Source organism: Microcaecilia unicolor, chromosome 6, assembly GCF_901765095.1.
Source record: "Microcaecilia unicolor chromosome 6, aMicUni1.1, whole genome shotgun sequence".
Taxonomy (NCBI): Eukaryota; Metazoa; Chordata; class Amphibia; order Gymnophiona; family Siphonopidae; genus Microcaecilia; species Microcaecilia unicolor.
The window spans coordinates 61,729,816-61,745,946 of record NC_044036.1 but is presented as its reverse complement, the minus strand read 5'-3'; the positions used below and the strand labels follow the sequence as shown (position 1 = coordinate 61,745,946).

The 16,131-nt window shown below is 40.8% G+C and overlaps 1 protein-coding gene across 1 annotated transcript in view; it reads left to right on the top strand.

Moving 5' to 3' along the window:
* Window positions 1-16,131, top strand: part of LOC115471884 (vitellogenin-A2-like) — a 98,110-nt gene that overhangs the window by 19,014 nt on the left and 62,965 nt on the right. The window contains 7 exon segments of the mRNA XM_030205790.1: window positions 3,042-3,242; window positions 4,462-4,685; window positions 7,740-7,837; window positions 9,610-9,734; window positions 9,913-10,014; window positions 12,791-12,907; window positions 12,998-13,187. Coding sequence (XP_030061650.1) covers window positions 3,042-3,242; window positions 4,462-4,685; window positions 7,740-7,837; window positions 9,610-9,734; window positions 9,913-10,014; window positions 12,791-12,907; window positions 12,998-13,187 — 1,057 coding nt within the window.

The window sequence follows — 16,131 nt, the reverse complement described above, 5'->3', positions numbered from 1 at the left end:
TGAGACTGGGAGATTAGGTATCCAAGTGGTAGACGAAATTTAATGTGGACATTTGCAAACTGATCCATGTAAGAAAGAGCAGTCCAAACTACAACTACACAATGTTTGGTTCCATATTAGGAAAAGAATTTATCTTTATGTTTATATTTATTAAAATTCTGATACCCCGCCATTGCTGAGAACAGGTCATAGTGGTTTACAATAAAAGACATAAAATCCTTGGAAAGGAACGCCAAATAAGATAGGACAGAAAAGACCAATCATAAAACAACATAAGAATCCACAACCCACTATCTTCAAATTCAAGTCCTGCTAGTCTTCATCATGGATATGCATATTGAAATCCTCTGCTCAGTATGCAGCGGCAGCCATAAAAGTGAATAGAATGTTGAGAATTATTATAAAAGGAATAGAGAATAAAACAAAGACTATCAAAGACGGGAAGACCTGAATATATATATATATATATATATATATATATATATATATATATATATATATATAGCTTAGTGGAAAGAAGGGACAGGGGAGATATGATACAGATGTTTAAATACTTGAAAGGTATTAATATAGAAACAAATGTCTTTCAGAGAAGAGGAAATGGTAAAACTAGAGGACATGAGCTGAGGTTGCAGGGTGGTAGACTTATTTTTCACTGAGAGGGTGGTCAATGCCTGGAATGCTATCCGAGGGAGGTGGTAGAGACAAAAACAGTGACGGAGTTCAAAAAGGCATGGGATGAACACAAAGGAACCCTATTTAGAAAATAGATGGTAGAAAACAAAAATAAAATTTAAAAAAAATCCTTAAATGGCTGCAGGGGGTGGATCTGTGAGTGACGCTTGGACAACTACTCCAGCTGTGAAGAACTAAGGGCTCCTTTTACAAAGCCTCGCTAGCAATTCCTGCGCGGCAAATGCAATGACGCCCATAGGAATTGAATGGGCTTCGTCACGTCTGCCACACGGAAATTGCTAGCTTGGCTTTGTAAAAGGAGCCCTTAGGCCGCTACCAGGCACACTTTGTAGATCTGTGTCTGTATATGGCAATCCAATTTAGGATAGGCTGGAAAGGACTTCAATGGCAACTTCAGTAGCTGGAACTGAGGACAGTCCTGGGCAGACCTTTACGGTCTGGGTCCTGCAAATGAGAAGACAGATTTGATAGGCTGAAGTGAGCTTTGACGGCAACTCCAGTAGGTGGAACATAAGGACAGAGCCGGGCGGACTTCTACAGTCTATGTCCCAGAAATGCCAAAGAAAGACTTGTGATAAAGTATATAATATCACATTTATTGTTGATTTAATCATGAATTGAAAATGAGTGTGACTGTTGGGCAGACTGGGTGGACCGTTCAGGTCTTTATCTGCCTTCATTTATTATGTTACTATGTAAAATGCCTCTGTATCACTCCATGGTGTGACTGAACCTTTGAGTATTTTGTGCAGTTCTGGCCACTGCATCTCAAAAAAGATAGAGCATGATTAGAAAAGACACAGAGAAGAGTGACCAAAATCGTATAAGGGATGGAACGATTTCCCTATGATGAAAGGCAAAAGAGGCCAGGCCTTTGAGCTTGAAGAAGATACAGCTGAGGGGAGATGTGGTAGAAGTATATAAAATAATGAGTGGTGTGGAACGTTTAAACTTGAATCGGTCGTTTACTCTTTCAAAAAGTGCAAAGACTAGGAGATATGCAATGAAGTTACACTTAAAACAAATAGCAGAAAATATTTTTTCACTAAAGACATAGTTAAGCTCTGGAATTCATTGCTAGAGGATGAGGTAAACCCAGTCAGATTACATGAGTTTAAAAAAGGTTCAAATAAGTTCTAGGAGGAAAAGTCTATAAATAAGGTGAACATGAGGATATCCACTATTCATCTCTGGGATATGCAATATGGAGTCTATATACCTTTTGGGATTCTACCAGGTACTTGTGACCTGAATTGCCACTATTGAAAACAGGATATTGGACTTGATGGACCTTCTGTCTGTCCCAGTATGGGAGATCTCATGTTTTTATGTTCTTAGGGGCCCTTTTACTAAGCCGTGTAAGCGTCTACGTGTGCCTAACGTGCACCAAAATGGAGTTACCGCCCGACTACAGCGTGGCTGTTGCGGTAATTTCATTTTTGGCGCACGTCCGATATGCACATCTGAACAATATTTTTCATTTTTGAGTGCGCGTAACAGATGTGCGCCAAGCGGCATTTGGCACGTGTAGGTCATTACTGCCTGGTTACCACGTGAGTCTTTACTGCTAGGTAGCTGGCGGTAAAGTCTCAGATCCAAAATTGACGCACGGCCATTTTCATCTTGCCGCATGTCCATTTTTGGCAAAATTTAAAAAGGCCTTTTTTACAGGTGCACAAAAAAATGGATTGGCAGGTGTCCAAAACCCGCACCTACACTACCGCAAGCCGTGTTTCAGTGTGCCTTTGTAACAGGATCCCTTCGTAAGTTCACTTACTGACAGGAGCATAGTTAGCTGAAAGATAAGGTTTGACTTAAACCCAAATAATGCACATTCTCTTCCATATGCTTGCTAGTCATCCAGCCATATTTTGGAATGAAAGCCAACTTTCTTGTGAATGCAGAAACAAAATTTGCTTTATGTATAGTCAAATGCAGTTGTATTCTTCCAAAAATTCCAAGCTCCCACATATGTTGCATTTAAAATGTTAAGGCCACTATTTTAGAAACATACCCACCTGTAAGGAAAGCTGCTCTTTACAGATGGAGATCCACACCATGTAAAGATTTCTGATCTGTGTCCTATGGAAAATTGGGCTCCACATCTATTTAAGAAATCTAGCAATGCTTGTTGTTGCATTTGAGATTATGGTCAACAAAGAAGAAAAGTCAGCTTTTTAGTGTTCAGATTTTTAAAATTAGACTAAAATAGAAGTTGCAGGACCTTATTTCTGGTTTTCCTGCAGCTGAGAGGTTTTTGTTAGTGGTTTTCAATAGCCTGTGGTTAAATAAGGGATGCCCATGAGGTCTGGTTTAAACAATAAACATGCACTTTCCTGTTGTAGCCTCTCCGTACCTTGGCAGCTGAAGCTGCTCATAGCGATATTGAGGACGATGCATCATTGGCTCTGAAGGCCCTTGGGAATGCAGGACAGCCAGAAGGCATTAAGAGCATCCAGAAGTTCCTGTCTGGTTCATGGTCCACCAGAATTCAGACTGATGCTGTGATGAGCCTGAGGAAAATTGGCAAACGTTATCCCCAAAAGGTACAAAGAAAAATACACTAATACAATATTAGTTTTCACATGGGGCATGGCCTGTCTTTCCCCATTAAGGCAGGTCACTAATCCCCTAATTCTATAATCTTTGTGCACCCAAATTTAGGATTTGCATGAAAATTTGGACATGCAATTTACAGAATATGGGTTGTGTGTACAACTTAATCTAATAATTAACTGTTAATTGGAGTTAACAGCCAATTATTGGCTTTAATTGGCATTATTTAGCACCAGATAGCAGTTGTATGCAACTCTCCTTAGTCCCTCTTCTAGAAGCATTTGTAGCGATGGACTTTGCATTTCTCATGTGGAGATAAAAGACCACTTATTGTAGTTAGTTTTGTGCTCTATTTGTTCAGTGCTAGATGTTGAGACAGTTGATCAGACTCCTGAGGCAGGCAATTTTTTGCCGAAACATGGGACCGGGTTGAGTTCATTGTATCTGTTTTTCTTTGGAAATAAAGATTTTCACTGTACTCATCATATTGGGACTAAAGACTTTGATTGACCTCTAGAATCCCACCTGGTTTTCTTGACTTAAGTCCCTTCCCTACTCTGTTGTTTGGCATTTTTCTCCGTAGGGAATTTTTCCTTGTCCACCAGGTGTTGGTTTTACAACTTCTAGAGATGGGTCAGGGGCATGCCTAAGAGTTAGGCATGCAGGTTACAGAATAGAAGGAATTACTCGCCTCACTGCCAACAGTTAGGGGTCGGCACTTGCATTAGGGGTCAGCACTTACATCCACCTTTGACATAGGTGCAAAGCTGCAGATTAAGGCTAGTAGCAGTTTCATGCAAAATAGCCGTTACACAATTCGCACTTAGGGCCAGATTCTATATATGGCACTATGAGTTACGAGCGTTAAATTGAGTGCATGCTCAATTTACGCACATAATTTAATTGAGTAATGAGCCAATCAGTGCTGATAATTGGGTGATAACAACCAATTATCAGCACTAATTGGCAATAATTAGGATTTACATGCATATTGAATTCTATAGTGATGTGCGCGTAAATCCTAACACACGTACACATTTGGGGGCCAGGATGGGGGTGTTTCTGGGGGCGTTTCTTAATTTTTTGTGTGTTGATATATAATATGGCCAAACTGTGCCTTGGCAGCTCTGCTGAAATAGAAAGATAACTGAGTTTGTGTATAAAGTTTGTTATTCTGTGATACTAAAGCAATTTTTCTTCCCCTTTCAGGTGCAGGGAATTCTCCTGGAGATCTACACAGATCGTAGCATTCATACAGAAGTCCGTATGACAGCCTGCTTGGCTATCTTTGACACCAATCCTCCTCTTACAGTGATAATAACTGTGGCTAACACCATACTAGGAGAAATAAAGTCCAACCTACAGCTTGCCAGCTTTTCACATTCTCATATTAAGTCTTTGGCTAAGAGCAAGAGCCCAGCCCTTGTCCAACTGTAAGTTTAGAACAAAATGGTATTTACTTGAACGTAGTCAGGTATTTTAAATCCTACACCCCTTTTATCCCAAGTTAAATTCCAGGTCTTGAAACGTAGTTCAAATAGTTATATTGCTTAAGTCAGTTTTTCACTTTATTTTTTATAAACAAGTGTGAATGTCACAGTCTCTCCCTGTAGCTGAGAATTCTTTGTTTCTACTGAGCACTTCTTAAACCCAGTTACTGAGGGGCCGATGCAGAAAACTGTGTGCTAGAGCCATGTGCCAATGACTGAACTCAGGCTTCTAACACTAACCTAACATGAAGATTTTGCTCTCCTGTGCAGTAAACTAATGGCATGCTAATGACCGCCATGTTGAAAAGTGTGCACTGTCAGAAAAAAGAGTACATACCGCGGTGGTAGCAAGCAGCAGTTTGCCACTACAAAGCAAACAATGTCTCCCTTTCCATCAGTATATGAGCAGTGATTGGCTCATGCACTGACAGGAAGGGAGACATGGTTTAAAAAGCCCAGTGCTACACAAGAGATTGCCTTCATCTCCCTAAAAAAATTCCCTGATCCTCTGAACCTCCACGCCCCAAAAATATCCCTGGTTCTGAGGTGGACCCCCCTACTCACCAGTCCCTACTGACACCTTAAAAATATCCCTGGTGATCTAGTGGACTCCATCCCCCACAGTCCTCACTGGGACCCCAGACCCCCTCCCGACCCCCACATACCTTGAAGAAGAGGGAGGAGAGATGCCCACTCACTCCTACCTCTGCACCTCCATTTTCCAAAATGACGATGCCTGACTCCATGCAATGCATCCTGGGACACACCATTTGGCACACTATTTGGCAGCCTGGACTGACTCTGCATGGTGCGTTCCATGCATCACATTCGTTAAGCTGCTGCCTTTTTAGAAGCAGCATGGAGGCAGGAGTGAGTAAGCATCACTCCTGCATCTTCTTCAAGATGGAGGGCTCATGGGAGGTCATGGGGGATGGGGTCCATTACACTACCAGGGATTTACTTTTGGGGGATTGGAGGGTTGCAGAGGGTGGGGGTCCACTAGACTACCAAGTTTTTTTCTATTGGCGTTTTGGGAGGATTGGGGAATAGGGTATTGGGGAATGGGGGACCTTTTGAGGGTGAGGGATCAGGGGTCTGGGGGCTCAGGTGTTAGACTATTAACTATGCTGCTCTGATGCAACTCCAGCAGAAGAGTAAGCTAATCCTTCTATGCCTCCTCAGACCTGGTGTTCAGGTTCCCACATTGTGCTTGCCTTAAAGTTTTCTGCATCAGTTCTCTGCATCGGAGCGGAAAAGCTAATAGCTCCATTTTAATATGCTGTGCCCTGGTGACTAATGCAAGGTTTTGCTTTTCCACAAAACCTTCCTCTACATCGGGCACCCAGAAAATTGAACACAGATGTTGTTCTAACTGCAATCTTCCATCTGCGCTAATTATTTGCATTGGTCCCTTGTCTCTTTCTCCTAGATGGGCGTCTTTAGCTGTGAGGAGGTTTTCTGTAGTAAATAGCTCTCAGTTGTTATTTTATTACAAAACTTTGACATCTGTGCGTTTTCCTTTATAACAAGGACCCCACCCATGATTCCTTACTCGCTTGTGGCCACCTGGGAGCTGAAGTTTCTCTTCCATTACCTCCTTATTTTTTCTAAGTCTTATGGGAATTTCCTCTTCCCAGAATGGGGTTTATGCTGCCTATACCCTCCTCCCGTCCTTACTGAAGATGGGAATTAAATGCCATTGCAATCAGAATGTTAATTTCAAAGCTGAATTTGTTTATTCTGTCATAAAAAGTACACAATCGGGTAATTTTATAAAGAATTTCAGGTGAGTAACGGCAATTTTGCACATATAAAATGGCACTTATGAAATTACCCCAGGGATTACACCATAAAAGTCCACACTTTGAAAAGAAGTCGAATAGTTTTACGCAACCTGGATGTTGTTATGTTCAGAGGCGAGGTTTTGTTAGAGCTTGGGCAGAGTTACAATTTACATATGTACATTTTATATGTATACTTTAGGTGTGAACATTTACATCCCCTTCACAGCAGGCATAAATATCCATGCCTTCAATCTAAGTGCAATTCTAGCTGGTCTTCCCTTAGTACTGTTCCTTCTAAGCTGAACACGAGTCCTTCACCTATAGTTCTGCCAGTGGGGAGGTGCTGTTTCACTATCACATTTTCAATATTGAGGAACAGGCAAGCTATGCAGGGCTCCAGGGAACCTTCCTGATTCTCTAGATTGAATACACAATATTGAAGCACCGCCACCTACTGGCAGCAATGCCATTGGAGGACTCATGCTCAGCTTAGAGGGAACAATGTCCCCTAGTATTTTCTACAGACTTGTGAAAGGCAATTTTAAACCTGGGTATATGCAGTTGTATGACTTGCACATGTAAGCACACAGAAAAGTGTCACTTATACACATAAGTGCACAATGCAGTATTCTATAACGGCGCACATAACTTCTGTACTGTATGACTGCAAGGGGTGTACATGTGGGTGAAACATGGGAGGGTGTGGGTATGTCTGCCACTTATGCACGTAACTTACGAAATACTTCAGTTAAATGTACTGCATAAGTAGAGGAGTAGCCTAGTGTAGCAGACTTTGATCCTGGGAAACTGGGTTCAATTCCCACTGCAGCTACTTGTGACTCTGGGCAAGTCACTTAACCCTCCATTGCTCCAGGTACAAATAAGTACCTGTATATACTATGTAAACTGCTTTGAATGTAATTGCACAAACCATAGAAAAGTCCCTTTAAGCATGCCCATATGAGAAAGATGCCATTATAGAATACCATTAGGACACCTAAAATGGGATACCCTGTTATAGAACTGCCCCTATAGAAACCTATGGGGCACTTAGACTTACAAAGCTCCGTAACTTTGTAAGTCTAAGTGCTTTGAAAATACACCTCATGTCGTTATAAATTAGGCAAAAATTCAGTACTTGCCTGAACTCTCAACCTAGGTGCCCTGTGATAAAATTCTCCTCCGCCTTTATATACCTGTTCATTTGATTCAGGGCTGCTGATTGCAATTTTGCCCTTAAGATGTTGGAGCCAACACTTGATCTTCTCAGCTATCGCTACAGCAAGGCTTATCGTTTTGGCATTTCTTCATGTAAGTTAATGATATGAATTTACCTTCAGGTTATGGCACTTTGGTTTGCGAAGAGGTTTTTTTTTTTTTTTTTTTAATAAAAGAAGTTTACTGCCTTTTGGAAAATGGCTGTAATTATTTTTTCCCTTTAGGAAAATATGGGTCCTTTTACTAAGGCACGCTAGCGTTTTTAGCATGCGCTAAACGCTAGGGACACCCATAAGAATATATAAAATGTAGCACATGCTAAAAGCACTAGTGCACCTTTGTAAAAGACACCCATAATGCTCTTTTCAGAAAGAACTCTTTCCAGGACTTGTCCCTAATAATGATTTCCCCAGGAATTTATAAGGATGAATTTAAAATAACTTCTGGAACACTGTAGTTCCTTTGCTAGACACAGTTGTGGCATCCTCACTGCTGAAAGGTTTTTAAAAAAAATCAGGTTCTATGATTAAAAAATGTAAAGATAGAAAATATAAATAAATAATTTTTTCATATTCCTCATAGCAAGATAATGCAGTGGTTAGTTATGGGATTTTAGATTTTTTTTCCTCAAGATGTTCTTCTCAATAACTATGGAATGAGCAGTAGTGGGAAATCAGGGGCCACCTTGTAGGTCAGTACTAGAATTTGGACTTAAATACAAGTTCAGCTTGAAATCCAATGCAAGAGATGGTTAAGTGGAGTAACACTGAAATACCAGGGGGTGGGATGGGAATGGTGGTACCTGGGCAGCCATATTGGAAAGAAATTAGGGGAGGAGGGTGGGAGAGAGAAAGGCAGAAAGACGTTCTAAGATTTTGTTTTTCAAAATATGATTATTATCTATTTCTGGTCTCCCCTCCTTCCTTTTTTGATGCTGTTTCATTTTTGTTTTATGAATTTCCATTCTTACAATTTGGAATATCAAAGCAAGACCTTACTCTGCTTTTCAGCTGATCACACAGTATATTCAGGTTTTATAATTATCAGTGTCATGTCTGCTTGTGGTTGTGCTCAATACAAAAACACAGTGTACTCATATATTTTACCTAGATTCACCATAGTGAGATTGAGTTGATAGCAGGTGAGTAACAAACTTTAAACACTATCACCTCAGAGAAAAGTAAGCTCACATACACAAGTGGAGAAATTGAGATGCTTTTCATTTTCTTTTACCTACCAACTGAATTCTTATTTTTAAAATACCATCAGTAAGACTGCTTTGTGGCTTACTTAAAACTTTGGGCAACCTTACTGCATCTTGAATACATTTTGAATATTCAGTTCCTACTAAATCAGAAATGGATCCTTAGGGACTATGGAAAAAGCTACAACATTAAAACGCAGCCCTTATTTATTTGTTAATATTTATTGACTATCTTTTTGAAGATATTCACCCAAGGAGGTTTATGTTAATCTTACAATGGACTGTTTCACTTTACATTTCTTTGATTGAATGTTTTCCTCCGTGGTTTTAATTTGAATTACTGCCTGGCACACAACCGCATGAGCTGAACAACAATTTGAAGTTGTGCAAACGATCATGCAGTGAGACCAGTCTCTATGGAACAAACCCATCTAGCCCATTTCACTAGCCCAGATATTTTGTTTTTAGGCCATTTAGAAAGGAAATGCTATAGACTATGTCCCTAAATTTGGCTACTTAAGCATCTCAGGAATTTGAAGCATCACACTATAAGGTTCTTTTCTAGACTCATGTACATTGCACTGATAATATGACTTGAAAAATCAGTGGATAGGAGGCTGGCAAACAAGCCTTCACTGTATGTCTTCTTACTGTTCTTCAGATGAGATGATGGGTGAAGTAGCTTCCAACTTCTTCTTCCTGAAAAGTCCAAAAACCATGATGCCTGTGTTTGTGCTTGCTAACCTGCAGGGATCCCTTTGTGGCGCGACAATTAATGCTGCAGAGGTAATTTAGTTTTAGTTTTTGTAACTCTTCTTTGGAGCTAGCTTGTCTTGAGGTTCCTCCAGTGATAAGGCCAAAATCAAATATCCATAAATACGGAAATACTAAAGCCACGATTATGATTGCAATGCCATTTCTTCAGTCTGTTAATATTATAGTAATTCTCATTCACTCTTTACAGATTCTTGTTCGAGCTCATGGTTTGGAGGAAATGCTAAGGAAAAAGGGTATCTCGTTTTCTGATAAACCCATGAGCAAAGTAATTGCGAGCATTGCAAAAACAGTACGTGTTGTCTTCTTTTCAGTATATATTGTTTAGTTTGTAGAAAACATTGCTCCTTTCCAAGTTGGATTATTGTATTGTAACTTGGTTTTTCAAAATAGTCTGTTGGAAACTGCAAACCATCCAGAATCCAGGAATACGTCTAATTTTTTCATTGCAAAAATCTGATAGGATCTTGATGTTTTTTGCTGAGCTTAATTGGTTGCCAGTTGAAGCTAGGATTCTATTTAAATTCTCATGTAGATTGTTTAGGATTTTGAATGGTGAATGTCCAGAGTATTTAAAATTTCACATAGATTTTACATCTAAACACAGAATTAGATTCAAGATTTATGGAAAAACTTCTTGTGTTTCAGACTGTAGTTTAGAAAGAATTGCAACCTTGTTTTAGTACTCTTGTCTAAATGCTCCCTTTTTAAAAGAATTTTAAAGACTTTTCTTTTTAGGACATTTATTTGATATGTTTTTCCCAGGAGTTTCCCCTGATTATCTTTATCAATAGAAATCAAACAAAATAAAACATGTAAAAGAAAATAAGATGATACATTTTTTATTGGACATAACTTAATACATTTCTTGATTAGCTTTCGAAGGTTGCCCTTCTTCGTCAGATCGGAAATAAGCAAATGTGCTAGCTGACAGTGTATATAAGTGAAAACATTCAAGCATTACTATGACAGTCTGACAGGGTGGGAGGATGGGGGTGGGTAGGAGGTATGCATGGGGACATCAAAGCATATCATTGATATTCTAACAGGATGGGTGTGGATAGGTGAGGGGTGGGGTGGGGTGATCAACAGAGACATACAGCTTTATGGTTTATAATGGGCTAGGAACCCCAGATCCTTGTTAAGTCCTTTCTGTTAGGTGTTAAAATATTCAATCATTCTGACTTCAAAGGTCTTACGTTCTTGTATGGTTTTAAAGTTACCTTTCAGGATTCTCACTGTGAAGTCACTGGTACAGTGTCCCGGTCCTGTAAAATGTTGACCAACAGGTGTGGGAACCCTACTGGCACCAGCATTGTTCATGTGATGTCTATGTAAATTGAATCTTGTCTTAAGCATCTGGCCTGTTTCTCCAATATAGCATCCTTCGTTACATTTTTTACACTGAATGATATAACTTTAAAACCATACAAGAACGTAAGACCTTTGAAGTCAGAATGATTGAATATTTTAACACCCAACAGAAAGGACTTAACAAGGATCTGGGGTTCCTAGCCCATTATAAACCATAAAGCTGTATGTCTCTGTTGATCACCCCACCCCTCACCTATCCACACCCATCCTGTTAGAATATCAATGATATGCTTTGATGTCCCCATGCATACCTCCTACCCACCCCCATCCTCCCACCCTGTCAGACTGTCATAGTAATGCTTGAATGTTTTCACTTATATATACTGTCAGCTAGCACATTTGCTTATTTCCGATCTGACGAAGAAGGGCAACCTTCGAAAGCTAATCAAGAAATGTATTAAGTTATGTCCAATAAAAAAGGTATCATCTTATTTTCTTTTACATGTTTTATTTTGTTTGATTTCTATTGATAACCTTAAGAGTGGACTAACACGGCTACCACACTCCTCTACCCTGATTATCTTTAATACCACTTGGAACCCGGTGGTATTAGCAGTATAGAAGTGCATTTTTTCTAATGAAAAAGGTGCCGGTACTCAAATACTAGGCCACCTTTCAAGGGTGAGGTGATCACTGAGGGACCTACCCCACAATAGCCAGGCCTCTTGCATCCAGTCACAGAATCTATGACAAGGCAGAATTTGTGTGTAGAGCCTGAGCTCTTTCATTAAAACTTGGGGTCCATGGGTCAATGTTAGCAGACATTGACCTCCTCTCAGTACCCTTCTCCACCACCGCCAACTCCAGGCTCCGCCCTTTCTGCCTCACCTCACTCTATGCTTGGAATAAACTCCCCGAACCAATACGCCAAGCCCCCCCTCCCTGCCCATCTTCAAATCCTTGCTCAAAGCCAGTGGCGTTCCTGGCCTGGATGGCACCTGGGGCGGAGCGCCGATGCACCCCCCGGGTGTAGCACCCCCCACCCGCTAAATTACACATTCCCCCTCCCTCCGGCAAAATGACACCCCCCCCCCCCGGGTGCACGCCGCTGGGGGGTGGTGCCGCAGCGCGAGCCTGCTCTGAGTTCGCTAAACTTCGCTTCGCTGCAGCTCCCTCTGCCCCCCAACAGGAAGTAACCTGTTCCAGGGCAGAGGGAGCTGCAGCGAATGAGCAACGAAGTTTAGCGAACTCGGAGCAGGCACACGCCGCGGCACCCCTCAGCAGCGTGCACCCGGGGCGGACTGCCCCCACCGCCCCCCCTTGGTACGCCACTGCTCAAAGCACACCTCTTCAATGTTGCATTCAGCACCTAACCATTATACCTCTATTCAGGAAATCTAGACTACCCCAACTTGACATTTCGTCCTTTAGATTGTAAGCTCCTTTGAGCAGGGACTGTCCTTTTTTGTTAAACTATAGAGCGCTGCGTAACCCTAGTAGCGCTTTAGAAATGTTAAGTAGTAGTAGCAGACAATGGAAAAAGTGCTGGTACTCAGTACCCCCTCAAAAAAGTCCTGGGTATAACGTTATGTAAAAAAAAGAAAAAATGACAAACACCTCCTGCATTATGTGAGATAAAAAACTGAACTATTATACCTGAAAAATCTAAAGAATGACGTCTGAGAGTTAACAGTATTTCAAAGTCAGTCCTGCAAATGTGTTTATAGAGTTTCATTGTGTGATCATTCACACAGGTGGGATGGAAGCAATCGTCTTCCAAACAGACTCTGGCCTCAGTATCATTCTCGGTTCATGATCAGGAATTGGTCTATGGTGCAGCTAACTACAAAGACATTGAAAGCGTAATAAAGGTAAAGAGAAATTCCCATCTTTTTTTCCTCAAAGTCTCACTGGGAATACTTTTCATTCAGTAAATCTGCTGCATGTCTGTCCATTGATAGGCTGTGATGGAACCAGCAGGGAGACACACTTGGGTGAAGAAGGCAGTGGACAAATTTGTCAGTGGTGTTGAAGGAAACTTTGTGCAACCCATCATGGCAGCAGAAGTCCGGTATATTGTTCCCAGCTGTGCTGGTTTTCCAGTAGAGATCAGTCTGCATTCTGCTGCTGTGGTAGATGCTGCAATCAATGGTAAGATTTTAGTCAAATGTCTGATTTTGGGGACAAAAAAAATATAAGAGGACCAACCCCCCTCTTGAATAAGCTGCATTGGTAACCTGTAAGAGCCTGACTGCAATTTAATGCCTTTGTTTACTAAGGTGCACTATAGGCATGTTAGTGTTTTTAACGCACGTAAATGGTTTACACGCATTAAACACTAACACGCCCATAGAAATATATAGGCACATTAGCATTTAAAATGCTTTTAACTTTTGTTGTGAATTTAGGGGTCCCGAGCCCCCCAAGAAGGCTGGAGTGACCTTAAATCTGACTCCATCTCTAAATAGCATTAGTACTGGGGTAATCAGGGAGTTGTGAAGTTCTAAAAGGAATTGCCACTGAGAGAGACGTTAGGTCTAAGGGACCCGCATTAGTCCACCTCTCAGCACTGGCAAGGAATAGATACCAGCCTTATGACAAACTGGATTTAGGCTACAGGTTATACAATGCAGCGAATGATAGCCTGATACAGCAAAAGCATTTATACTTACAGCCTTTCATCATTAAGTGAAGCCCACAAATCATAATTTGGAATGAGGAGTTTATTTGCCAAGGTACGTCAAATCAGTGATTGACAACAGGCACGTACAATCAATTAATTATAGGAATATGATAAGCTGCAAACAGGTGTTAATTATTTGCTAATCTTTTATAATTTCTTTTACCAATTAGAGGTTTTACAAGGGAAAGCAATTAGTTAATTTGTCAATTCTGCTGGACACATTGGTTTCCCTTGGAGAGAGAGTGGCAACCCTTTTCTCTCTAACTTAAACCAGGAAAAACCCTGATTTTTATAGGTGCCCTCAGGATATGGATAATATGACAGTAGATATACCTGATTGGATCTATGCTAATGTCATGGTTGTCACTGATTGGCTCATGCTAATGAGTAGCTTCTATCTTGCTACGCCTTTCCTTTCTCACACCATAGCTGACCACAATCCTGCTCACAGGAAAGTCTCCCTCCTCTCTTGGACAGCTAGTTCCCTATTTTCTATGCACCTGGCATGACTCACTCATTTCTCAACTTGTTTTTCTAACTTACACTAGAGAAACTTCCACTTTGCAACAGATACGGCTTCCATTTTGTGCTGAAATTCTCCATTTTGTTTCCATATCTATTAACTTAACTTTTCCTAATTTCGCTTATTTAGGCCTCAATCCGGGCTACAAACTAGGCCATACTTTTCCAGTAAGCTCCCAGTTATGTCAGCTATCAGATTTCTGACTCGGCCAAGGTCTGTAACAGCCTGAGCTCTATGACTGGGCCCGCCACCATTCCAGTGGGGGTGGGGTCTCTGGCTGTACCATAATTATACACTTTACAGGTGCATTAGAAACGCTAACGCACCTTAGTAAACATACCCCTTAGTTATTAATATTTGTCTTTAGAATTATTCATGGTTTGGTACCAGATTATATGCATTCATTGCTCCTTTCTTTGGCTGCAAACAAAAATCTGTGTCAACAAAATCATTTAATGTTAAGATTTCCTACCGTTTCTTGGGTCAAATTTAAAATTATGCATTCCTTGACTATTTCATACCAAGCAGCCTTTGAATGGAATTCTCTTCTGCTGGATGCCTGATTAGAAACGGACTATGTGAAGTTCCGTAGTAAACTGAAAACTTTTCTTTTTCAGAAACATTTTTGTTAATGTTCAGTATGTCGAAACCTTTCATTCTATGTAATTCCTGGTGTTGTACTAATTTTCTTGCTCTTGTAAACCATGTTGAACTAATTCAATGGGGAATAACGGTTATTACAAAAGTGTATTATGTTACAATTTGCATTACTTTTTATTCACTCCATTTATTTGGATGATTTACAGATTGTGATAACTTTTGTTGAATCATCGTAACAATTATTCAACATTTGTTGCTGTGCATGAGCTTTTGAGACTGCACAGATCCATTTTTTCAGGATCTATGTGGCCTCAATAGTCTTAGTACAACATCTTACATGTGTGAGAATTATTTCAACTTGTACACAATTTTCTGTGCAGGGCACTTGACAAAAATTTATAAACAGGTACCATCCAGCCAATATTCAGCAGATGGCACAAATCGTTTTTTTTTTGTCCATCTTAGCACTAAAACTAGAAATTCAGGGGTCCTTTTACTAAGCTGCGGCAAAAGGTAACCTGCAGTACTGTGACATAAAACAACAAGGCAGTCAGTCCACCAAATCCAATATGGAAAGTAAAACAATGAGGCAGACCTTGTAAAAAAACAATGTCTTTATTAGTAGATTAAAAGCTCCCAGGTATTCAACATAAAATGTCCGACATGGTCATATTTCGCCAGTATAAAAATGGCTGCGTCAGGGGCAATAGGTCACCAGCTGATATAAAATTTCAAAATAAACCAGGCTGGTGTGGTTGTAAAAACATAGAGGGGCAAAATCGAAAGGGACGCCCAAGTTTTGCTGAGGACATCCTCGCAAAACGTCCCGGTGGAGGGGTGGGGAAACTCGTATTATCGAAACAAGATGGACGTCCATCTTTTGTTTTGATAATTTGGTCGGGGACGCCCAAATCTTGACATTTAGGTCGTCCTTAAGAGATGGTCGTCCCTAGACTTGGTCGTTTCTGATTTTCGGCGATAATGGAAACCGAGGACGCTCATCTCAGAAATTACCAAATGCAAGCCCTTGGTCATGGGAGGAGCCAGCATTCGTAGTGCACTGGTCCCCCTGACATGCCAGGACACCAACCAGGCACCCTAGGGGGCACTGCAGTGGACTTCAGAAATTTTATCCCAGGTACATAGCTCCCTTACCTTGTGTGCTGAGCCCCCCAAAACCCACTACCCACAACTGTACACCACTACCATAGCCCTTACGGGTGAAGGGGGGCACCTAGATGTGGGTACAGTGGGTTTTGGAGGGCTCACATTTACCACCACAAGTGTAA